This window comes from Bombina bombina, chromosome 3 (assembly GCF_027579735.1).
Source record: "Bombina bombina isolate aBomBom1 chromosome 3, aBomBom1.pri, whole genome shotgun sequence".
NCBI lineage: Eukaryota > Metazoa > Chordata > Amphibia > Anura > Bombinatoridae > Bombina > Bombina bombina.
The window spans coordinates 719,057,992-719,082,291 of NC_069501.1; the positions used below are offsets into that span (position 1 = coordinate 719,057,992).

At 38.1% G+C, this 24,300-nt stretch overlaps 1 protein-coding gene across 1 annotated transcript in view; it reads left to right on the top strand.

Moving 5' to 3' along the window:
• The window catches only part of MYH15 (myosin heavy chain 15), a 205,456-nt gene that overhangs the window by 146,566 nt on the left and 34,590 nt on the right, over window positions 1–24,300 (top strand). Inside the window, 5 exon segments of the mRNA XM_053707537.1 lie at window positions 837–1,029; window positions 1,388–1,591; window positions 10,869–10,994; window positions 11,574–11,744; window positions 16,513–16,617. Of these exon segments, the coding sequence (XP_053563512.1) occupies window positions 837–1,029; window positions 1,388–1,591; window positions 10,869–10,994; window positions 11,574–11,744; window positions 16,513–16,617 (799 nt within the window).

Consider the following 24,300-nt stretch of genomic DNA (forward strand, 5'->3'; position numbering starts at 1 on the left):
CTCTGCTATATCCCACTGGGAGTGTAATTTCATCTGCTGGCTGTGCTTACACAGCTTATCTATAGCTTGGACCTGCGGCCACAAACTTTCAGAATAGGTGGGGATACCACATGCTAAATCAACTATTTCAAATGCAAATATATTTGTATCTATTATGTATCAATGTACTAAATTCCCTACAACATGAACTATTGAACTTCTGAATAGTATTTGTTAAATCAAATTCAATCTAATTATGAACATTCGAAAATCGAAAGTAACATTTGAAAACTGTAAATAGCATTTGATTATAGAATATTTAAGAATATTCGTTCTTAACATTTGATTATGTAAATCGAATTTCTACAATAACATTCGTTCTGACATTCGAATTCGACTATAAACCCATTTGCCCATCCCTACTAATCACGGTACATATGTGCATATACCACTGAAACTGTAATAATGTTTACAAGAAATATTTTGCTAAGGGAATTAACTTAGGTTTCCAAAACACAAAAAATTGCCTTAACCAGCTTTTTGATTTGCAGTAGTCACGTGTTACAGAATTAGTTTTTTGGCCTCTCTAGGGAGCATGGTACAAGCACAATTTTATACAAAAGGAAGAGGTATTTTTTTAAAATTCCCTACATTCATGAACCAAGAGGGTAAGATGAAACATATGAGAGTATGTCACAATTTCTATAATATCCATATAGGTTTCCCTTTTAAAATGAATAGAACCTAAACTCATTACAGAGCAAAAATGTGTGAACTAAAACAGCACTGACCCATTATTACTTCATTGGGGCCTTATATTGTATATAACTATAATGTGCCTGATTTTGTCCAATTAGGAGAAACCAGCAGCGTATAATTGACTCTCTTCAATCCACATTGGACGCAGAAACAAAGAGTAGAAACGAGGCTCTTCGAATAAAGAAAAAGATGGAAGGAGATCTAAATGAAATGGAAATCCAGCTGAGCCATTCTACTCGGCAGGCTACAGAAGCGACTAAATCAATGCGTTCTCTACAGGCCCAAATCAAGGTATCTTATGGATCAGAACTACATTAATAGCTGTTCATGTATAGCAAAGAGCACATTCTAAACAGTAATCATTTTAAGATGCCAAAGTAATTTATGTTGATAAATGTGTGTTTGTGTATATATATATATATATATATATATATATATATATATATATATATATATGCAAATGGTAGGGGGAGTCTGCACTCACATTTCATTATGATACTGCCAGGGTATCAGGTTTCAGACGTTTGTATTCAGTGTAATGGTAGAGAATCCGCAATCACTTAACTTTCAAATCAAACCGCAATTTATTAAAAAATGTTGACGTTGTGCATTGTCAAAATTCTGACTAAAATACCTTTTATTCCTATAGGACCTGCAAATTCAGTTGGATGATACTATGCACTTGGCTGAGGATTTGAAGGAACAATCAGCTGTTAGTGACAGAAGAAGCAATCTCCTCCAGACTGAAGTTGAGGAACTCAGGGCAGCATTGGACCAGACGGAACGTACACGTAAGCTGGCAGAGCATGAACTTTTGGAAGCTACAGAAAGAGTCAACCTCCTCCATTCTCAGGTGAATCAATTTAGGTGCTAACAAATAAGATAGCTTTATTGTATTAAATGGACACTAAAGTCAAAATTAAATTTTATAATTCAGATCGAGCTGCAATTAAAGAACGTTTTCTTTGTCAAATTGTGTATTTTTGTATATATGCACTTTTTGAGACACCTCTTGAGCATATGCATAAGTTCACAGTGTATACGTATATAAGTCTGAGATTTGATGATGACACATGATACAGGTAGCAGGGAAGTGGAAGAATCAGCAAATTCACTACTGGGGATTAGCCGGATGAGCCAATGACAAGTGGCATTTATGTTCAGCCACCAATCAGCAGCTACAGTTGCAAGAAAAAGTTTGTGAACACTTTGGAATTACATGGATTTCTGCATTGATTACTCATACAGGGCCAGATTACGAATGGAGCGCAAAATTGCGCTATCACAAGCGCAATATTGGCACTCTACTTGTAATACCAGTGCATGCAAATGTGCCCTGATATTATAAGTGTAGCGCAATATGAATGTGACCTCGCGTTCACATTGCATGGAAGCTTTTCACTCACAAGAGCACGCTTCCATAGGCTCCAATGGGAGCTTTCTTCTGATGCCGGTAGACACGGCACAGAACCTAGCGCAGTGAAGGGGTTAAAGGGACACTAAACCCTGGAGCAGGAGTGAGCTGCATTTAAGTGTAATGGCGCGGTCGGACCTGGCTGTTACTAGACAGCTGGCCAGATGCGCTCCGAGGGAAAACCAGACCCGCTCAGTAGAGGGCGGGTCTGGAAAACCCTGTTTGTTTAGAAAAGTTTACCGGATATATTAGGTTTTATAAAGCTAGCACGCATATGTTATATAATTCTGCACTATGTGCAGAATTATATAACATTATTTTTTAGGTTAACTGGCACTTTAAGATCTAAATTGCAAAACGAGATGCGCAAAAAGCATATTTTACATTCCTATGTTCTTCACAAAGAAAATATTGTAATAATAATAATAATTTCTATATATATCTGATACTGTTCATGGAAATACATATTTATACCTATATATCTATAGAAATAGATATATAGGTATATAGAGAAATATTTATGTAAGAATAAAAAGGACATTTTCCTGTAAGTGAAGAACATTGGAAGGCGACATGTACAGCAAATATACAGCAAAACACATAAATACTTAAATACATATGTACACACGTGTGTGTGTGTGTGTGTGTATATATATATATATATATATATACTGTATATATATATATATATTTATATATATATATATACACACAAAACAAAATAACAAGAGTATTGCATTGAGCAATGATACTTTTTTATTGGACTAACTATACATTTATAAGTTGACAAGATTTCGGAAGTATTACTTCCTTTTTCAAGTGCTTCAGACTTGATAAAGGAAGGAACTCTTCTGAAAGCTTGTCAACTTATAAATGTATAGTTAGTCCAATAAAAAAGTATCATTGCTCAATGCAATACTCTTGTTATTTCTCTTGTTAAGTGTATCCAGTCCACGGATCATCCATTACTTATGGAATATATTCTCCTTCCCAACAGGAAGTTGCAAGAGTCACCCACAGCAAAGCTGCTATATAGCTCCTCCCCTAACTGCCATATTCAGTCATTCTCTTGCAAGCCTCAACATAGATAGGAGGTCGTGAGAGTCTGTGGTGCTTTATACTTAGTTTATTCTTCAATCAAAAGTTTGTTATTTTCAAATGGCACCGGAGTGTGCTGTTTATCTCAGGCAGTATTTAGAAGAAGAATCTGCCTGCGTTTTTTCTATGATCTTAGCAGACGTAACTAAGATCCATTTGCTGTTCTCACACATTCTGAGGAGTAAGGTACTTCAGAGGGGGAATGGCGTGCAGGTTTTCCTGCAGATAAGGTATGTGCAGTAAAATATTTTTCTAGGAATGGAATTGACTAAGAAAATACTGCTGATACCGAAGTAATGTAAGTAAAGCCTTAAATGCAGCGATTGCGACTGGTATCAGGCTTATTAATAGAGATACATACTCTTATAAAAATGTGTTTTAAAACGTTTACTGGCATGTTTAATCGTTTTTTAACGAACATTGGTGATAACACTGTAATGTTGGTATAGCCTTAAATGCAGTAAAAGCGACTGGTATCAGGCTTATTAATAGAGATACATACTCTTATAAAAATGTGTTTTAAAACGTTTACTGGCATGTTTAATCGTTTTTTAACGAACATTGGTGATAACACTGTAATGTTGGTATAGCCTTAAATGCAGCGATAGCGACTGGTATCAGGCTTATTAATAGAGATACATACTCTTATAAAAATGTGTTTTAAAACGTTTGCTGGCATGTTTAATCGTTTTTTAACATATGTTTGGTGATAAAACTTATTGGGGCCTAAGTTTTTTCCACATGGCTGGCTTAAATTTTGAATAGAAACAGTTAACTGAAGCCTCCAACTGTTGTAATATGAGTGGGAGGCGCAGTTAAAATTACAAAATTAATCATCTAGATTCCCTCAGCAGTCCCATGAATACTACAGGACATTTCTAAAGGGCTAAAAAGACTTCAAAAATCGTTTATAGGGAAGGTAATCCACAGCTCTGCTGTGGCAGTTTTCTTGTGTCTGTTTTTAAAAACGTCTATGTCGTTTTTTTGATCTGTTTTTTGCATTAAGGGGTTAATCATCCATTTGCAAGTGGGTGCAATGCTCTGTTACCTTATTACATGTACTGTAAAAATTTCGTTTATTTTACTGCCTTTTTTCACTGTTTTTCAAATTTTTACAAAATTTGTTTCTCTTAAAGGCACAGTAACGTTTTATATATTTGCTTGTTAACTTGATTTAAAGTGTTTTCCAAGCTTACTAGTCTCTTTATTAGTCTGTTCTAACATGTCTGACATAGAGGAAGCTCTGTGTTCATTATGTTTTAAAGCCATGGTGGAACCCCATCTTAGAATGTGTACCAGATGTACTGATTTCATGTTAAACAATAAAGATCATTTTTTGTTTTTAAAAAAAAAAAAAAAAAAAGAAAACATTATCACCAGAGGATTCTGTCGTGGGGGTAGTTATGCCGACTAACTCTCCCCACGTGTCAGATCTTTTGACTCCCGCTTTAGGGACTCACGCTCAAAAGGCGCCAAGTACATAAAGGGCACCCATAGCGTTTATTTTACCAGGGGATTCTGTCGAGGGGAAAGTTATGCCGACTAACTCTCCACACGTGTCAGACCCTTCGACTCCCGCTTCAGGGACTCACGCTCAAATGGCGCCAAGTACATCAAGGGCGCCCATAGCGTTTATTTTACAAGACGTGACAAAGGTGGTGAATAATACTCTGGCAGCAGTATTAGTCAGGCTACCTAAAATTAAAGGAAAGCAGATAGCTCTGGGGGTAGATACAGAGCATACAGACGCTTTAAGAACCATGAATGATACTATCTCACAATATGCTTAGTCTGTGGGTGAATGACTCAGGGTAGATGATTTAACCTGATTCTGATATTTCTACATTTAAAATTTATACTTCAGAACCTCCACTTGTTGCTCAGGGAGGCTTTGGCTGCTCTGAATGAATGTGTACAATCACAGGGCCAGAGAAATTGTGTAGACTGGTTAAATAATATGCAGTGCCGGTGTGTGCTGATGTTTTTCCAATACCTAAAGAAGTTACTAAAAAATTTTTTAATAAGGAATGGGATAGACCAGGTGTGCTGTTCTCTTCCCCTCCTATTTTTTTAGAAGAATGTTTTCTAATAGTTACCACCACACGGGACTTCTGGCAGACAGTTCCTAAGGTGGAGAGAAGAGTTTCTACTCTAGCTAAGCATACCACTACCTCTGGCAAGGACAGTTGTGCTTTTTAGATCCAATGAAAAAATGTTTATTCAACAGGGTTTTATCCTGCAGCCCCTTGCATACATTGCTTCTGTCACTGCTGCTGCGGCGTTCTGGGTTGAGTCTCTTGATGAGGCTTTATAGTTAGCGACTCCATTGGATGAATATATTGACAAGCTTATGCTAGCCAAATTCCTTTGTTTTCTGATGCCTTTGTTCATTTGACTAGACTAACGGCTAAGAATTCTGTTTTTTTACTATACTGGCGCGTAGAGCGCTATGGCTTATATCATGGTCAGCTGTCGTGACTTTAATAAATAAGCTATTTAACTTCCCTTCAAGGGGCAGACCCTATTCGGGCCTGGTTTGAAGGAGATTATTGCTTATATCACTGGAGGGTGGCATCCACTTCCTCTAAGGCAAAACAAAAGGGAATTTTTGCTCAGTCCAAGGCGGTCTGGAGACAATCGGACCTGAAACAAAGATAAGCAGGCCAAGGAGCCTGCTGCTGCCTCTAAGGCAGCATGAAGGAACGGACCCCTATCCGGTAACGGATCCTATAGGGGGCAGACTTTCATTCTTCGCCCATGTGGGCAAGAGATGCCCAGGATCCCTAGGCATTGGAATTTATATCCCAGAGATATCTTCTGGATTTCAAAGATTTCCCCCCAATAAAAAAGGGAGTTTTCGCCTTTCACAATTATCTGCAAACCAGATAAAGAAGGAGGCATTCTTACATTGTGTACGAGATCCATCCAGTTCCAAGAGAGGAACAGGGACAGAGTTTTTACTCAAATCTGTTTGTGGTTCCCAAGGAGAGGGAACCTTCAGACCTATTTTGGATCTAAAGATCTTAAACAAATTCCTCAGAATTCCGTCATTTAAGATGGAAACTATTCGTACCATCTTAACTATGATCCAGGAGAGTCAATAGAGGACTACAATGGATTTGAAGGATGCTTATCCTCACATTGTGATGCATAAAGATCACCATCGTTTTTCAGGTTTGCCTTTCTAGACAGGCATTACCAGTTTGTAGATCTTTCCTTTGGGATATCTACAGCCCCAAGAATCTTTATGGAGGTTCTAGGGTCGCTTTGGCGGTCCTTAGGCTGCGGGGCATAGAAGTGGCCCTTTATTTAGACGACATCCTGATACAGGCGTCAAACATCCAAATTGCCAAGTCTCATACGGACGTAGTACTGGCATTTCTGAGATTACATGGGTGGAAAGTGAACAAGGAAAGAGTTCTCTATTCCCAATCTCAAGGGTTTCCCTCCTAGGGACTCTGATAGATTCTGTTGAAATGAAAATTTACCTGACGGAGTCCAGGTTGTCAAAGTTTCTAAATTTCTGCCGTGTTTTTCATTCCATCAGCGCCCTTTGGTGGCTCAGTACATGAATGAAATCGGCTTAATGGTAGCGGCAAGGGACATAGTACCGTTTGCACGTCTACATTTTAGACCGCTGCAACTATGCATGCTCAGTCAGAGGAGCGGGGATTCCACAGATTTGTCCCCCTGTTAAACCTGGACCAAGAGACCAGAGATTCTCTTCTCTGGTGACTATGTCGGGTCCATCTGTCCAAGGGTATGACCTCCCGCAGGTCAGATGGGACAATTGTTACAATAGATACCAGCCTTTTAGGTTGGTATGCAGTCTGGATCTCCCTGAAGGCTCAGGGATAGGGGACTTAGGAGGAGACCCTCCTTCTAATAAATATTCTGGAATTGGGAGTGATATTCCATGCTCTTCAGACTTGGCCTCAGTTAGCAACTCTGAGGTACATCATTCTCAGTCGGACAATATACACGACCGTGGCTTTCATCAGCCATCAAGGGGGAACAGAAGTTCCCTAGCGAGGTTAGAAGTCTTACAATAATTCACTGGACAGAGACTCACTCTTGTCTATCAGCTATCCATATCCCAGGTGTTGAGAACTGGGAGGTGGATTTTCTAAGTCGTCAGACTTTTTCTTCCGGGGGAGTGGGATTTCCTCCGGAGGTCAAGACCAAGCAGGAGAAGGCTTTGGTGTTTTTGACAGTGCCTGCGTAGCCACGCAGGACCTGGTATGCAGATCTGGTGGACATGTCATCCTTTCCATCACGGTCTTTGCTTCTGAGACAGGTCCCCCTACCTCAGGGTCCTTTCAACCATCTAAATAGAATCAATCTGAGATGGACTGTCTGGAGACTGAACGCTTGATGGTATCAAAGCATGGCTTCTCCGAGTCAGTCATTGATACCTTAATACAGACATGTAAGCCTGTCTCTAGGAAAATGAACATAGATATGGTGTAAATATCTGATTTTTATGAATCCAAGGGTTACTCATGGAGTAAAGTCTGGATTCCCAGGATATTATCTTTTCTCCAAGATGTTTTTGAGAAAAGGGTTGTCAGCTTTGCTCTGCCATGGAGCTTAAACCTGGTTCTTAAGGTTCTTCAGGAAGTTCCGTTTGAACCTTTTTTTGTTCCATAGATATCAATCTTTATCTTGGAAAGTTCTTTTTGGGTAGCTATTTCCTCGACTCGTAGAGTCTCCAAGTTATCTGTGTTACAATGTGATTCTCCTTATCTGGTCCTTCGTACGGATAAGGTAGTCCTGCGTACCAACCTGGGTTTTTTCCTAAGGCGGTATCCAACAAGAACATCACTCAAGAGATATTTGTTCCATGCTTGTATCCTAATCCTTCCTCAAAGAAGGAACGTCTATTACACAATATTGGACGTGGTTTGTGCTTTAAAATCTTACTTACAAGCTAATACAGTTTTCATCAAACGTTCACCTTGTTTGTTGTCTATTCTGGACAGAGGAGAGGTCAAAAGACTTCAGTAGCCTCTCTGTCCTTTTGGTTAAAAAGCATAATTCATTTAGCTTATGAGACTGCTGGTCAGCAGCCTCCTGAAGGGATTGCAGCTCATTCTACTAGAGCTGTGGTTTTCACTTGGGCCTTTTTTAAATGTGGCTTCTGTTGAACAGATTTACAAGACGGAGTCTTGGTCTGCGCTTCATACTTTTTCAAATTTAACAAATTTGATACTTTGCTTCTTCGGAGGCTATTTTTGGGAGAAAGGTTTTTTTTACAGGCAGTGGTAACTTCCGTTTAAGTACCTGCCTTGTCCCTCCCATCATCCGTGTACTTTAGCTTTGGTATGGGTATTCCATAAGTAATGGATGATCCGTGGACTGGATACACTTAACAAGAGAAAACATAATTTATGCTTACCTGATAAATTTATTTCTCTTGTAGTGTATCCAGTCCACGGCCCGCCCTGTCACTTTAAGGCAGGTAATTTTTTCACTTGAACTACAGTCACCACTGCACCCTATGGTTTCCTTTCTCTGCATGTTTTCGGTCGAATGACTGAATATGGCAGTTAGGGGAGGAGCTATATAGCAGCTTTGCTGTGGGTGACTCTTGCAACTTCCTGTTGGGAAGGAGAATATATTCCATAAGTAATGGATGATCCGTGGACTGGATACACTACAAGAGAAATAAATTTATCAGGTAAGCATAAATTATGTTTTTGTTATCTAAATCACTGGACTAACACAGCTACTCCAATCAACGTATATATACATACATACAAACATACATACATATACATATTTTGACACCTCATATCTTAAAGCCCTTATAACTTTTTTAATGCAATTTTAAACAATTTTTTTTATCAAATATAATAGTGTTTATTTTGAGTGTAACTGCACTTTTATATGTATTTTTGTTTTTTTTATGAAACTCTTTTGTCTCGCTTAACAGTTAACCAGATCTCCGAAGTCACACTTACCCAATGCACATTAAATTCAGTTGTACTCAAGCGAACGGGTATACTTTCAACTCGTAATACACACATGCAAAGAGCTGCTTTATACACCTTATCTCTCGAGCGCACCACTCTAATCTAGCTCTTTATGAGTAACCAATGCAGAAATCCAGGTACCCAGGTAGCCCTCAGTTTATGCCGGGGTTAGGTTCCAGAAGGAATGGTTGTAAATCGAAACCGTTGTAAATTGAAACCCAGTTTATAATGTAAGTCAATGGGAAGTGAGGGAGTTAGATTCCAGGCCCCTCTCAAAATTGTCATAAGTAACACCTAATACATTATTTTTAAAGCTTTGAAATGAAGACTTTAAATGCTAAACAGCATTATAAACCTAATTAAATAATCACACAACCGACTGTATCATCAAACTAAGTTTAATGAACAAAAAACTTTTTTTACTAGCATTTTTCTGCAAACAGTTCTCTGCATTGTTAGCATGTTGGATAATATTGGGTCTGCACACCTATTCTATGCATTTCAATTTGGAGTGATTAATAAGCAGTTAGGCACCCTCACCTCAAGCAGCTAGACAGGAAGATAATAGGGAAGTGGCTGCTAGATCTTGTTGCTTGAAAGCTGCTCGATAGCTAAGGTCTGTTCTGTGTACACAGATTAATTTCAGTCTGCTTAGTTGCATAACTTTGCAGCAACACAAGCGGACTGCTCCTCCTACTGGCTATTTTAATTAGTGCACTGCTTTCAATGCTTTTCAATAGCAGTCACATGACTGAAAAAACTGGCTCAAATTGAACCGGCGTAAACTGAGGGCCACCTGTAATTCCAAAGCACATTGAACCTCTTGTATCAGGAACAGATCTCTAGAGCAGGCCTCATCTTCTACAGCCACAGTAAGCAGCAACCTGGTCTCATTTATAAATTAAAATGGATTAAAACCACTTGCATATTGAGATCCCTATGTAGGCTGATCTCTTTTATACCAACATGTTTCTCAGTGCTGAAAACAAACCATTTTTGAGAAACTGATGCTAGAGGTGCAGTGCACTGGTCCACTAGCCCAGCTTGTTCCTGCTAGCACAAGAAAGGGCTGCAAAGTTTGTGAGTACATTTCTTGTTATTTTAAATTAGTGTTTTTTTTAAAACTGAATGCACAGTGTTGTGCCTTGTTGCTTTTTTATTATAGAAAATCTACTTTCAAACTTTTGTTGAAGATCAGAAGAGTTACCTCACAAGGGCATTGTGATCTGGACTTGTTATTTGATATGAGTGACTGCAATTGTGGCGTTGGCTACTAGTGTCTTCTTTAAAACCCTATTCTACTTAGTGTGACAGGATGACAAGAGCTTGTTTTGTTACCATTTTATTATTGACTATTATGTGTCTTTAGTGGGCCACCATATTAGCCCAACAAGAAAATCTTAGTTTCTTATGTGCAGAGCCAGCATCACATAATGTGTAAACTCTGTGCAACAAGATTCTTTTTAAGATTATAGATTTGCTTTTCAAATGGAATATAAAATTTCTTTTTTTATTATTGTGCATTTATATCATTTTTGGAAGCAATGTGGACGATTTAAATTCATTTGTGGGAGTTATTTGTTCCTCTAGACTGTGTTATGCTGCATTGTAACTTATGTAGGAAATTCTATTTCGTGCTGCAGAATACAAGTCTCATTAACCAGAAGAAGAAGCTGGAGAGTGACATCTCTCACATGCAGAGTGAAGTAGAGGAAGCCATACAGGAATGCAGAAACGCCGAAGACAAAGCAAAGAAAGCCATAACTGATGTAAGTCCTTGAGTTATGAAACTTTAATACTGATTACAGGGAAAAAAATATTTGGCTTCTAGCTGTCCCATTTTAAAACGACAAATTAGCTATTAATGTCTTCTTTGTTCCAAACGGTTACTGTTGTATTTTAGTTTAAATAATAATCTCTTCCGCTAGCAGAGTGGCATTATAATGTAACTGGGTGGGGACAGTGTAATACAGTTCAATACTTTAACATTTTCTGTTAATTATAAATATTCCTTAAACAATACAAAGCACAAATTAATCAGATAATTTAACATACATTTATTTAATTATAATTTGTGCCAAAAAGCATTGATACAAATAAAATATTAGCCAATATATATATTGAGAATCCCTGGAAGTTTATCATGATATAATATAGGGATTCTGAGTAGCTTTATTTATTTGCTTCAGCTAAAACTATGTCATCTACCGCCCTTCCTCTGCTTAGTCAATTTACATGTGTTCCTCCTTACATCTTTAAAACAAAGTTTTTAACCCTAGTACTTGTTTTTACATTTGCATTAAGGATATGGTGCATTGTCATACTGTACTCTGCTCTATTAAATAAAGGCTGCCATGATGGCAGAGGAACTTAAAAAAGAACAAGATACCAGTGCCCACCTTGAGAGGATGAAAAAGAACATGGAACAGACGATCAAGGATCTCCAGAAGAGACTGGATGAAGCAGAACAAATTGCCCTCAAAGGAGGCAAAAAGCAAATTCAGAAGTTAGAATCCAGGGTATGTTGTTTTGTTTTTGTTAATCAAGTGCACAGAATACACACTCTATCTGCAGGTTATTGTTGCAATTCTGGAATGCCTCCTCTTTTAAATAATTCAGAAAACTGGGGGAAATAAATGTTAATTTGCCTATAGTAGAAAGGTTTAAATATGTTACAATAGTTAATATTAATTGTGCAAAGGTTAGTAAGCTTTGTGCTACAGCAATCATGTTACACAAGGGGGATGTCTCAAGTCATTCTAGCATGTTAATTTCCCTCAGGTAATAGATTTCTTTTGAGGCCTGCACTAAAATGAATCATGTCAGATAACAGACTTGTGAAAAGTCACTCTAATCGCATACTTTTCACTTTCTATCTTAGTTTAAATGTAAATTTTAGACTTAATACATAGACACGAACATATACACAGACACTATTACACAGGAGAAGCAAACAGAGGCACACTCCTAATAGGGGGCGCTAATGACAGAGGGAAATCAACCGGAGCTGGTATATACAAATGGTACAAACCAGAGCTGGTATATGCAACTGATGCAGAATGGTGCCAGCAGGTGGCTATGCAAAAGAACAAAAAACAATTTGTTAGTATATATACGCTTCTAAGCAAATATTATTCAAAATATGCAAGAAGATAAAGTATCAAATTCCTAGCAGAATAATGTCCCAATATGGAAGATGATCAGGCAGTGTCAGATGGGTGTTTCGTCAAAGAGGCCTATTCATCCGGCATTAAAACAGAGGTCACTGATGGTGGCAGCACTCTCCTCACACCTTGGTGTCAGGTGATCTGAAGCAGGATGTAGAGAAACAAAGAAAGAGGCGCCTGTGTGTATCAGTAGCAAACAGAATGAAAAACAAAAAGCCCCTGATACAGGGTACTTACATTTCTTCTGAGCACTCAGACAGTGCTATCAGGAGCAGGCTGGATGTTTATACAGCAATCCAGCTAACTGGTCTCCAGGATGTAGGAACACAGACTTCTCCAAGCTTTATACTCCCAGTGGAAGTGATTGGTATTGATAGGCAGTACAAGGTTCCATTTGTAAAATATAAAATCAATTTATTAAAACATAACAATAATAAAAACATGAACAAAGAGGTAAAAAGATAAAATCAACATAAGTATAATAAAAACAGGAACCAACAGGTAGATAGTTTATGCTAGCTCGCCCTCCTCAAAATGTGCAACGCGTTTCTCAGCGTGTCCAAACGCATATAGTGGTAGCTGTAATTAGCCTTTAAATATATAAACTTTACCAATCAAGGAGAATACACCTGGGTGCCTCCTTCACAGGGAAGGGAACCCAGAAACGTTAACCTTTATTTAGAGTGCATATTGATAAGTGTAAAAAGTGCTATCTAAACGCTTTGTTATGTGCAAATAAATAGTATATACATATAAGAGAAGTATACATTTACGACTAATTCATTGTTTCTACCAGTGCAGGATTTATTAAAATTTTATACAAATAATAATCGTTTAGGTATGTTGCTCCTACTGGTTCACTGCTCAACCATAGTTTGTAGCTCCAAAAAGGACTACCTGTTATCAAAGTTGATCAGATGTGAATTACAAATAATATTGCCGATCTAACATAAGATGAATATCCCTGTGATGTGAAATCGTTAAGTGTCTCACGCTGAACAGGCGTGTTTCCTGGTTGCGTCACGTTAAGGGGTGTGTACATTTTCTGTATATTCTTTTAATATTTGTTTTTAATGTGCAAATATGGTAATAACATATCACCAGCTTCGACACATTATATCATATATGAATTATAAGTTATTTGATTCACACTTTGTTCTACACATTGCACATTTACTATTAGTAACATTAGTTTATACCTTGCACTTTATGATCCTATATCACACTTTAACTATTTTGTGCCTTTTTTTTCTCAATATGTCCCAGTGTTCTATGTAATAGTAAGCCATGAACACTGCTGCCAATTGTATACACACCTCATTTCTTAATTTATACCTTATATTTATTTTAAGACATCAATATTTTAAGGATTGTCCGGATTAAGATAGTACTAATTATTAGTTGTTCACTTCCCAGTACACTATGAACATTTTCATACATATGAGCACATACATACGTTGCCAATTATGAGCACATATACGATCCAATATTGAATTTTTACTACTGGCACTAGTACGTTTGGAATATTGTTTCGAAGATCCAGTGCATTTCCCAAAGGCATCTCTAGTATGCAATAACATTTATGACTCAACACACCCACGTTTTAGACATCACAATATTTTACCCTATCACACACTAGGCACAGCACACACCTTCTATGAGATATGCTGTTAGCAACCAAGCTCCAATCACGTCACAGTGTAATTTTGTACACACCCCTTTACCTGACACAACCAGGAAACATGCCTGTTCAGCGTGAGACATTTAACGATTTCATATCACTGGGAGTTTTATCTTATGTTAGATCGGCAATATTATTTGTAATTCACATCTGATCAACTTTGATAACAGGTCGTCCTTTTCGGAGCTACTGACTATGGTTGAGCAGTGGACCGGTAGGAGCAACATACCAAAACGATTTTTATTTGTATAAAATTGTAATAAATCCTGCACTGGTACAAACAATGAATTAGTTGGAAATGTATACTTCTCTTACATGTATTTACTATTTATTTATTTATTTGCACATAACAAAGCGTTATAGCACTTTTTTCACTTATCAATATGCACTCTAAATAAAGATTTAAAGTATCTGGGCTCCCTCCCCTGTGAAGGAGGCACCCAGGTGTATTCTCCTTGATTGGTAAAGTTGATATATTTAAAGGCTAATTACAGCTACCACTATATGCCTGATGAAACAGAGTTTGGACACGCTGAGAAACGCGTTACACATTTTGAGGTGGGCGAGCTAGCATACCCTACCTCTTGGTTCCTGTTTTTATTATACTTATATTGATTTTGTCTTTTTACCTCTTGGTTCCTGTTTTTATTTTACTTATGTTGATTTTATATTTTAAAATTGGAACCTTGTACTGCCTATCAATACCAATCACTTCCACTGGGAGTATAAAGCTTGGAGAATTCTGAGTTCCTGCATCCTGGAGACCAGTTAGCTGGGTTGCTGTATAAACATCCAGCCTGCTCCTGATAGCACTGTCTGAGTGCTCAGAAGAAATGTGAGTACCCTGTATCAGGGGCTTTTTCTTTTTCATTCTGTTTGCTACTGATACACACAGGCGCCTCTTTCTTTGTTTCTCTACATCGATATACATGTACATCCCTGACTCTTCTATCCCTCTTGTCACATACCTTATCTCTAAACCCCTTCCCAAACACCTCAATTTTGTTTTCTTTTCTACCCTTTTCTTTCACTTTTACTAAGCCTTAATTTGCACTCCATTCATTTATTTCAATTGTTTTTAAGGTATAGTTGGATGAACAATAACACATTTTAAAAAGTGTTAAATGAGAGATTTTTTTATTATGGATTGTGCACAAAACTTGATCGCCAAAGTGTTTTATAAGCGCAACAAGTGTGCTACTCTGCTTTGATACATTTAACATTCAGGGCGTTCTATATATGTATCAGATGCATTCAATTGCTTTGGTTAAACAATTTAAACCAACAACTTGTAATACCATATCAAGCATTATTGATTTGCAGGGCTAAGCTCATTGCTTTGGTTAAACAATTTAAACCAACAACCTGTAATACCATATCAAGCATTATTGATTTGCAGGGCTGAGATCATTGCTTTGGTTAAACATTTTAAACCAACAACTTGTAATACCATATCAAGCATTATTGATTTGCAGGGCTGAGCTCAATGTAACAACAACATGCCACTGAATCAGTAAAACTAGATTTGTATTTGGGCCCATGCTCTTTCTTCCAGGCTATTTTGTGAAACAATACACATTTAGATATATATATATTATTTTGTTTAGAAGGCATGGAGAAAACAAATTAAACATTCATTTCTTTTATTTTTCTGAGAAGTTTAAGATATACGTAGTCTATTCAAAATTAAACTTTTATTATTCAGATAGAGCATGCAATTTTAAGCAACTTTCTAATTTACTCCTTTTATTAATTTTTCTTCGTTCTCTTGGTATCTTTATTTGAAAAAGCAAGAATGTAAGCTTAGGAGCCAGCCCAATTTTGGTTCAGCAACTGTGTAGCGTTTGCTGATTGGTGTCTAAATGTAGCCACCAATCAGCAAGCGCTACCCAGGGTGCTAAACCAAAAATAGGCCGGCTCCTAAGCTTACATTCCAGACTTTAAAAAAAAAGATACCAAGAGAACAAAGAAAAATTGATAATAGGAGTAAATTAGAAAGTTGCTTAAAATTGCATTCTCTATCTGAGTCATAAAAGCTTAATTTTGACTAGACTGTAGCTTTAATTAACCAAAGGTGAACTGACTGTTTAAATCCTAGTGAATCCACAAAATAATTGGAAATATAATTCTCACTTGAAAATACCTAGAAAACGTAATATATCTATTTATTTCCTGCTACCTTCAAAACTGGATTTATGGAGTCTGGAGTTTTATGATAATGGCTTAATTTTTATTATAGTGATCTATCACAACTAGGGAGTAAAACAACAGTTTTTATTTGTGCTACAATGATCCCTGGTTGTTTAGTGGGGGTACATGACCGCTCCATGTGTTCCTAGCCTCTTGTGGAAAATGTTAGCTGTAATACAATGTATCTTTTGTAAGCGGTTTGTTGTAGCTTTACAGGTATAAAATCTAATTATAATAATTTATTTCTAGGTGCGGGAACTAGAAAATGAACTAGAAGTAGAGCAGCGTCGGAATGCTGAGTCACTGAAAGGAGTTCGAAAATTTGAAAGGCGCATCAAGGAGCTAAGCTATCAGGTACAGGAACTAATGCAATTTGCAGAAAGAAAAAATCTGAAGAATTTGATTCACTGTCATATATCTGAAGACAGAGGCCCTACTTATCAACAAGAGTCCAAGGAGACAAATATGTCATCATTAGGACCTTCAAACATATCACTGATTTGTGTCACAACTTTCCTAATAGTACACAGGATTTTTTTAATTGCTTCTATTTTAGATGGTATTGGTGATGTTCTCTGTCATCCACACTTCCTTCTCAAGAATTCAGCTTAATGCCACACTGTTACATTGACCCCCCTGGTAATTGTCATGAACTTAATGTGGTGCTTTGTTAAATTCAAACATAGGAAGACAAAATATTTTATCAAAACATACCACATTACACCATATACTTTATTCTCTCTCAGAATGTTTCAGTGCCTCTCATAGTGGATATTATTTACTTATAACTTTAAATTCCACATTTCATGTCATATTATATAGGAATCTTCAATGCTTTAAGGTTAACTTTCGGTATGAAAATAGTAAGCTTTTGCTTTGGCATATAAAGGCTTAAAACATTTCTTAAAGTTTTTGCAAAAGAGGAAAAAATTACAATTTTTAGAAACTATAACATCCTTTTTATAAAAAAAAATGCATGATATATATTTTTTAAGATCTTTATTAAATACAATAATTATATTAAGGATAATAATATGAATACAATTTGATCAATAAAAGACCCCAATAAATGAATAATTGATATACACATTGGAAAGGTTTGATCAAATCAAGTATTTTATCCTTCGGTTCCCAATTTAGAATTGTTACATACGAGTGAACAAGTATCAGTTGCAATCCACATGTTCACATCTGTTTTCTCATAGTTCAAGTTATAAAAGGAAAGGTCTTCAAAATCAGACAGCTTCTGGAACAGATTTGTGCTTTGCTTTTTTTTTATGTGGTGCCCAACAATCAAATATCATCTATGTTAGGGTCTCTTCTAATGCTCACCGCTACTGATTCAATCACTAGTGCAAAAAGTAAAGGTGTCAGAGGACACCCCTGCCTAGTACCATTAGTTATGGGAAGAACAGGGGAAAAGCCTCCAACTTTAGTGGAATAGAGAGAATACAACGCCTTGATACCTCTTAAAAAAATCATTAGGAAGACCAAACTTTATTCCCATCTGACATGGTCAAATGCCTTCTTGGCAACTAAAGAGATTACAGAGATTAAACTTGGGAGTTTCAAGGATATTTAAGAGTCTCCTGGTATTACCTGGGCACTGCTTATCCAGCGTGAACCCAACCTGATCAGGGTGTAGAATAAAGGAGAGCAGAGGTGCTGGCATATGAACTAAGCATTTGGCATACATTTCTTTAATAAAGGTGGTGAGAGTCCACAATCCATGACTCCTGGGAATTATATTCCTGATCACTAGGAAGAGGCAAGTATCCCAAAACTGCAAGAGCCCTTAAAAATGCTCTCACTTAACTGGAAACTAGTCTTGTCTTTGCCTTGTTTTTCAGAAGGTTTCTCAGACAGATTTGAAGCACAATTTCCCCTCAAAGGAAAAAGTATTTGTGGTGGCACAAAATCACCCTATGGGAGTTATTCACAGATCTGTCACAGGGACCACTCCCTAGCCTCCTCCTGTCAGTTCAATGTTATTCTCCACATATGTAGATACTCTGCTATCACACGTACAGCACTGGATTGACTATCTATAGGAAGCAGTTATTCTCTGCTTATAGTAAGTCCAGTAGTGTGGGTGCCTATGAGGTAAGTGGTTGTTGTTTGGCACCTGCTTAGCCTGTAGGCTATTAGTAGGTACTCACTTAAAGGGCCATTATACACTGATTTTTTCTTTGCATAAATGTTTTATAGATTATCTATTTACATAGCCCATAAAGTTTGTTTTATTTTTAAAATGAATAGTTTTGCTTATTTTTAAATAATATTGACTCCTAACCAAGCCCCAAAGCTTTATGAGAATTACCGTCAGCTACCTTCTCCAGCTTGGTACTGTTTGTGTAAAGGGTCTTTTCATATGCAAAAGAAGGGGGAGGGGGGAGTGTCTTTATTTCCCACTTGCAGTGGGCTTTCCAGCTACCTTTTCAACAGAGCTAAACTGAGAGCTTCTAAGTAAGTTTTTTTAACAGTTTTTTACTGGATTTTTATATCAGTATATCTGCATATTATTCTTTTATAGTAGTGTCTATTTCATGCAGTTATATGAAAATTAGTATATACTGTCCCTTTAAGGGTATTTCAAAGCCTGGGGACCATTATGTCAGGCATTGTATTTGGCATGGTTATACAAACACCTTATTTCAAATTATGTATGTTTTGAGGTGCGTTAAGTATTTTAAAATTATTATTAGCATGTGCTGGCTTATGAGCACAACCTTGCTGTTAGCTCTATTTAAGTTTTTTTGCGCCTTTATTCTTCTAAGCTTGTAGTGCACACACTAGTATGTGCTCTATTGTCATTTACATGTTGTTGTTTTTTTAGTGTGCTTCCTTTTTCACACACTCAAGCTCTTGGATATCTGTATGTTCAGCCTGATGTCAGGTTAGTGCTCAGCTGCAGTGACGTGCGGTGACGTCAGAGGCTGGTGAGGCTGAGGCAGTGGCTAGGATACCCCTTCATTCTTTAGATATCCTTTGTTGAAGAAATATCAATGCACATGGGTGAGCCAATCACATGAGGTATCTATGTACAGCCACCAATCAGCAGCTACTGAGCATATTTAGATATTATTTTCAACAAAGGATATCAAAAGAATGAAGAAAATTAGATATTAGATGTAAATTGGAAAGTTATTTAAAATTGCATGCTCTTTCTAAATCATGAAATAAAACATATGGGTTTCATGTCCCTTTAAATGGTGTCTTGGAAAACTGGTCAACTTGGTAAACATCTGATTTTAGTCTAAAGGATTGTAACAGAAACTATTGCCAGATAAGAGAGACACAGAGGGTTAGAGAGAGAGAAAGAGAGACACAATCACACACAGAGGGTTAGAGAGAGAGACACAATCACACACAGAGGGTTAGAGAGACACATAAGGGATGAGAGAGTCAGAGGGGGAGGACGAGAGACAGAGAGAGAAAGAGACCATGGGGGAGAACGACACATAAGGAGAGAGACAGAGGGAGTGGGAGAGACAGGGAGAGAGATGGAGAGAGAGGGATAGAGAAACAGACGGATAGAGAAAGAGAGATGAATAGAGAGAGAGAGAGGAGAGAGACACACAAGGGGGGGAAGAGGGACCACTGAAAGGGGGAGACACCACTGAATGTTTAAGTAATATTTTAAGTGTCTATCAAATGCTAATAGTCTACAATCTATTTTAAATATCTGAAACAAAACAGCACATACAGGGAGTGCAGAATTATTAGGCAAATGAGTATTTTGACCACATCATCCTCTTTATGCATGTTGTCTTACTCCAAGCTGTATAGGCTCGAAAGCCTACTACCAATTAAGCATATTAGGTGATGTGCATCTCTGTAATGAGAAGGGGTGTGGTCTAATGACATCAACACCCTATATCAGGTGTGCATAATTATTAGGCAACTTCCTTTCCTTTGGCAAAATGGGTCAAAAGAAGGACTTGACAGGCTCAGAAAAGTCAAAAATAGTGAGATATCTTGCAGAGGGATGCAGCACTCTTAAAATTGCAAAGCTTCTGAAGCGTGATCATCGAACAATCAAGCGTTTCATTCAAAATAGTCAACAGGGTCGCAAGAAGCGTGTGGAAAAACCAAGGCGCAAAATAGCTGCCCATGAACTGAGAAAAGTCAAGGGTGCAGCTGCCAAGATGCCACTTGCCACCAGTTTGGCCATATTTCAGAGCTGCAACATCCCTGGAGTGCCCAAAAGCACAAGGTGTGCAATACTCAGAGACATGGCCAAGGTAAGAAAGGCTGAAAGACGACCACCACTGAACAAGACACACAAGCTGAAACGTCAAGACTGGGCCAAGAAATATCTCAAGACTGATTTTTCTAAGGTTTTATGGACTGATGAAATGAGAGTGAGTCTTGATGGGCCAGATGGATGGGCCCGTGGCTGGATTGGTAAAGGGCAGAGAGCTCCAGTCCGACTCAGACGCCAGCAAGGTGGAGGTGGAGTACTGGTTTGGGCTGGTATCATCAAAGATGAGCTTGTGGGGCCTTTTCGGGTTGAGGATGGAGTCAAGCTCAACTCCCAGTCCTACTGCCAGTTTCTGGAAGACACCTTCTTCAAGCAGTGGTACAGGAAGAAGTCTGCATCCTTCAAGAAAAACATGATTTTCATGCAGGACAAAGCTCCATCACACGCGTCCAAGTACTCCACAGCGTGGCTGGCAAGAAAGGGTATAAAAGAAGAAAATCTAATGACATGGCCTCCTTGTTCACCTGATCTGAACCCCATTGAGAACCTGTGGTCCATCATCAAATGTGAGATTTACAAGGAGGGAAAACAGTACACCTCTCTGAACAGTGTCTGGGAGGCTGTGGTTGCTGCTGCACGCAATGTTGATGGTGAACAGATCAAAACACTGACAGAATCCATGGATGGCAGGCTTTTGAGTGTCCTTGCAAAGAAAGGTGGCTATATTGGTCACTGATTTGTTTTTTTGTTTTTGAATGTCAGAAATGTATATTTGTGAATGTTGAGATGTTATATTGGTTTCACTGGTAAAAATAAATAATTGAAATGGGTATATATTTGTTTTTTGTTAAGTTGCCTAATAATTATGCACAGTAATAGTCACCTGCACACACAGATATCCCCCTAAAATAGCTATAACTAAAAACAAACTAAAAACTACTTCCAAAACTATTCAGCTTTGATATTAATGAGTTTTTTGGGTTCATTGAGAACATGGTTGTTGTTCAATAATAAAATTAATCCTCAAAAATATAACTTGCCTAATAATTCTGCACTCCCTGTATAAATGGGAGCATTAATAAATTATTACTTGTTGTCCAACATACACCTAAGGAATCACTGGTTTAAATTAAATACTATAGCTACAGGAGACAGAGGCAAGAGAGAGAGACAGAGGGGGGAGGGAGAGAGACAGAGGGGAGAGAGAGAGAGAGAGACAGAGGGGAGAGAGAGAAGAGAGAGAGACAGAGGGGAAAGACAGAGGTTCACACCTTTGAAAAGAACAATACAGGTGTCAAACTGTAGAAAGTGTTTTTTCAGCTATAGTCTTGCTTTATAAAGTGACAGTCAGTATCTCCATATCACACTGCAGAGTATCTTCATTTTCAGGGATCAGCCACCAACAGGAAGTTCTGTTGTAATAGTTTTAGCAGATGATGCTTTATTTGTTTTTGACTGGTGTGCTTCCCTCTGGTCTGTTCCCTTTACCCCTTCTTTATCCAAACAGTAAAAGCAGCACATATTATTATTATAAGTTTCTTTTTATAGACATATCCTTTTTTAATGAAAAAACTCAAGAATATGTTTTTAGTACACACACACACACATATATATATATATATATATATATATATATATATATATATATTTGCAAAGCTAAGACTTTTGTGGTTATTTATAAATGTAAAATATATTTTAATGGTGGACACAATTACATAAATAATGTCAGTGAATAAATAAATGGGATTATGTGAAAATTAAGCTGCAATGTTTTTCAAATGTAAAAAGTATTGTAGAGTTTGCAATTAAAAAAGGCACATTTATAAAAAAAAAAAAAAAAAACTTGTAATAATAAAAATAATAATATTAGCATCATTTCAAGGATCAAATTAATAAATGCTTCATATAAGTGTTTATATAATTATCCATTAGGCACACACATACTTGCTTTGTAAACTAAAAAATATACTGCAGAGTTTTGTATTACAAAAACTTATAAGTGCATCAAATTAAGAACTGCTACACAAAAACAGATTAGTTGTTATATAATGATCCATATGCTATCACAGCACTCACATAGGCACTATCTGCACTTTGTCTGCAGCACATTCCTCAGTCATCCAGTCAGTGATATATTACTAAACTAGTATATATTATTAAATATACTGCCAGTCTGTGTCTCTGTGACCCTCTCCCTCACACAGACTTCACCTATATCAATGCTGGCCTAAGTTACTAACCTGAGCTCATGTGATGTCCAGCTCCACTACACCCCATGTGGCTCAGGCTCCTCCACTCCTCCTCTGCTCGGTCGGCTCCGTCCTCCTGGTGAAGTGAAGTCTTAGTCTTCTTCTCCTTTACTCCAGAGTCCACCCTGGCTGACGCCACCACTCACTGCAGCTGCAGCACGCCACTGACTGAGTGTGAGCACACACACACACACACACTGGCTGCAGGTGACAGCAGCTGCAGCACACAGCACAGTCCTCCCGGCCTCCTCCTCCAGCCAGGTCCCAGGGCCAGGACAACTCGGGCTTGTTCGCCTCCTTCAACGCAGCTGCTGATGAGTCAGTGACAGGGACCCCAGTGCCGCACGGCCACGCACTTGCAAGCAGCAGCTCAGCTCTTCTCCCTCCCTCCTATTCTTCCCGCCTGAACTGAACACAACAGAGCAACAGCCCGGCGCGAGTCGCGACGTCACATGACCCAGTACCACACGTCACTGACTCTGTCAATCAGCAGGCACGCCTCCCTGCAGTGCTTTGCTGATTGGCTGAGTGGATTGAGCTCATCATGGAGGCTGTTTTAAGAACCGCCTCCATTGGAGCTACTATCAGTGCCCTGCAAGCCACCAGTGCGTGGCGCAGCTCTTAGTGAGCAACGAATTGCTGTTTTGGATCAGTGTTGCGCAATTAATGGAGAGCAGCGGTCAGGCTCACTGCCTCCTAATTGCGCAACAATGGAGGATGCGCTATGTGAATTTTTGGCTGCAGTGTTACTGTAAATAAAATAATTATATATGCAGTGGGTAAAATCACCATGGGGGGGTGGGGGGGTACCCTTGGTGTGGGGGTGGTAGTGGCAAAAAATATATATATATATATATTTTTTAATAAATATTTTTGAAATCTTTTTTTCCCTTTTCCCTGATTGGACAGGGGAGGCACTGCCTCCCCTGCCTCCTATGACTGCACGTCCCTGCTCAGCTGATGCTATATGGATATTTAGCTCTTCTTAAGCTTGCTTAAGCCTCTAGTGAGGGGGTAAGATTTTCCTTCCAAAAACTGCTTTATTTGGGTGTAAGGTTACTGTTGTTGTTTTTTTTTAGATCATTGTTTGTCTTCTGATTTGCTTATTACCTGCCTGTTAATGTTTTCATTAGGAGCATGCTGATCCTGTCCCCTCTTCTGTTAGTACTAGTACCTCAGAAGCTAGATCCTAGCTAGATCCTTAGCTAAAATTAAGTGTATTTCTTTCCTAAGACATGGAGAGTCCACAATGTAATTCCAATTACTAGTGGGATATTCACTCCTGGCCAGCAGGAGGAGGCAAAGAGCAAAGTGTCACTTCTCTTACCCATAACCCCCAGTCATTCACTTTACCTCTGTCAATTGAGGAGGTGAAGCTTGGTGTCTGAAGATTTTTTTTAACCTTTTTTTGGGGTACTTTTCCTTGCAAGCAAGGATTTGGATTTAGCTGTGTCTACGTCAATCTCTTGAGTAAGAGTAGTGGTGGCTTTTAAGCAGTTAGGATGTGGTGATGTGGTCCTTACTTGTTTTTCCTAACATATTTGCTGCCTTAGTCACAGAAAGTCAGAGTTGGTTACTCTGTTA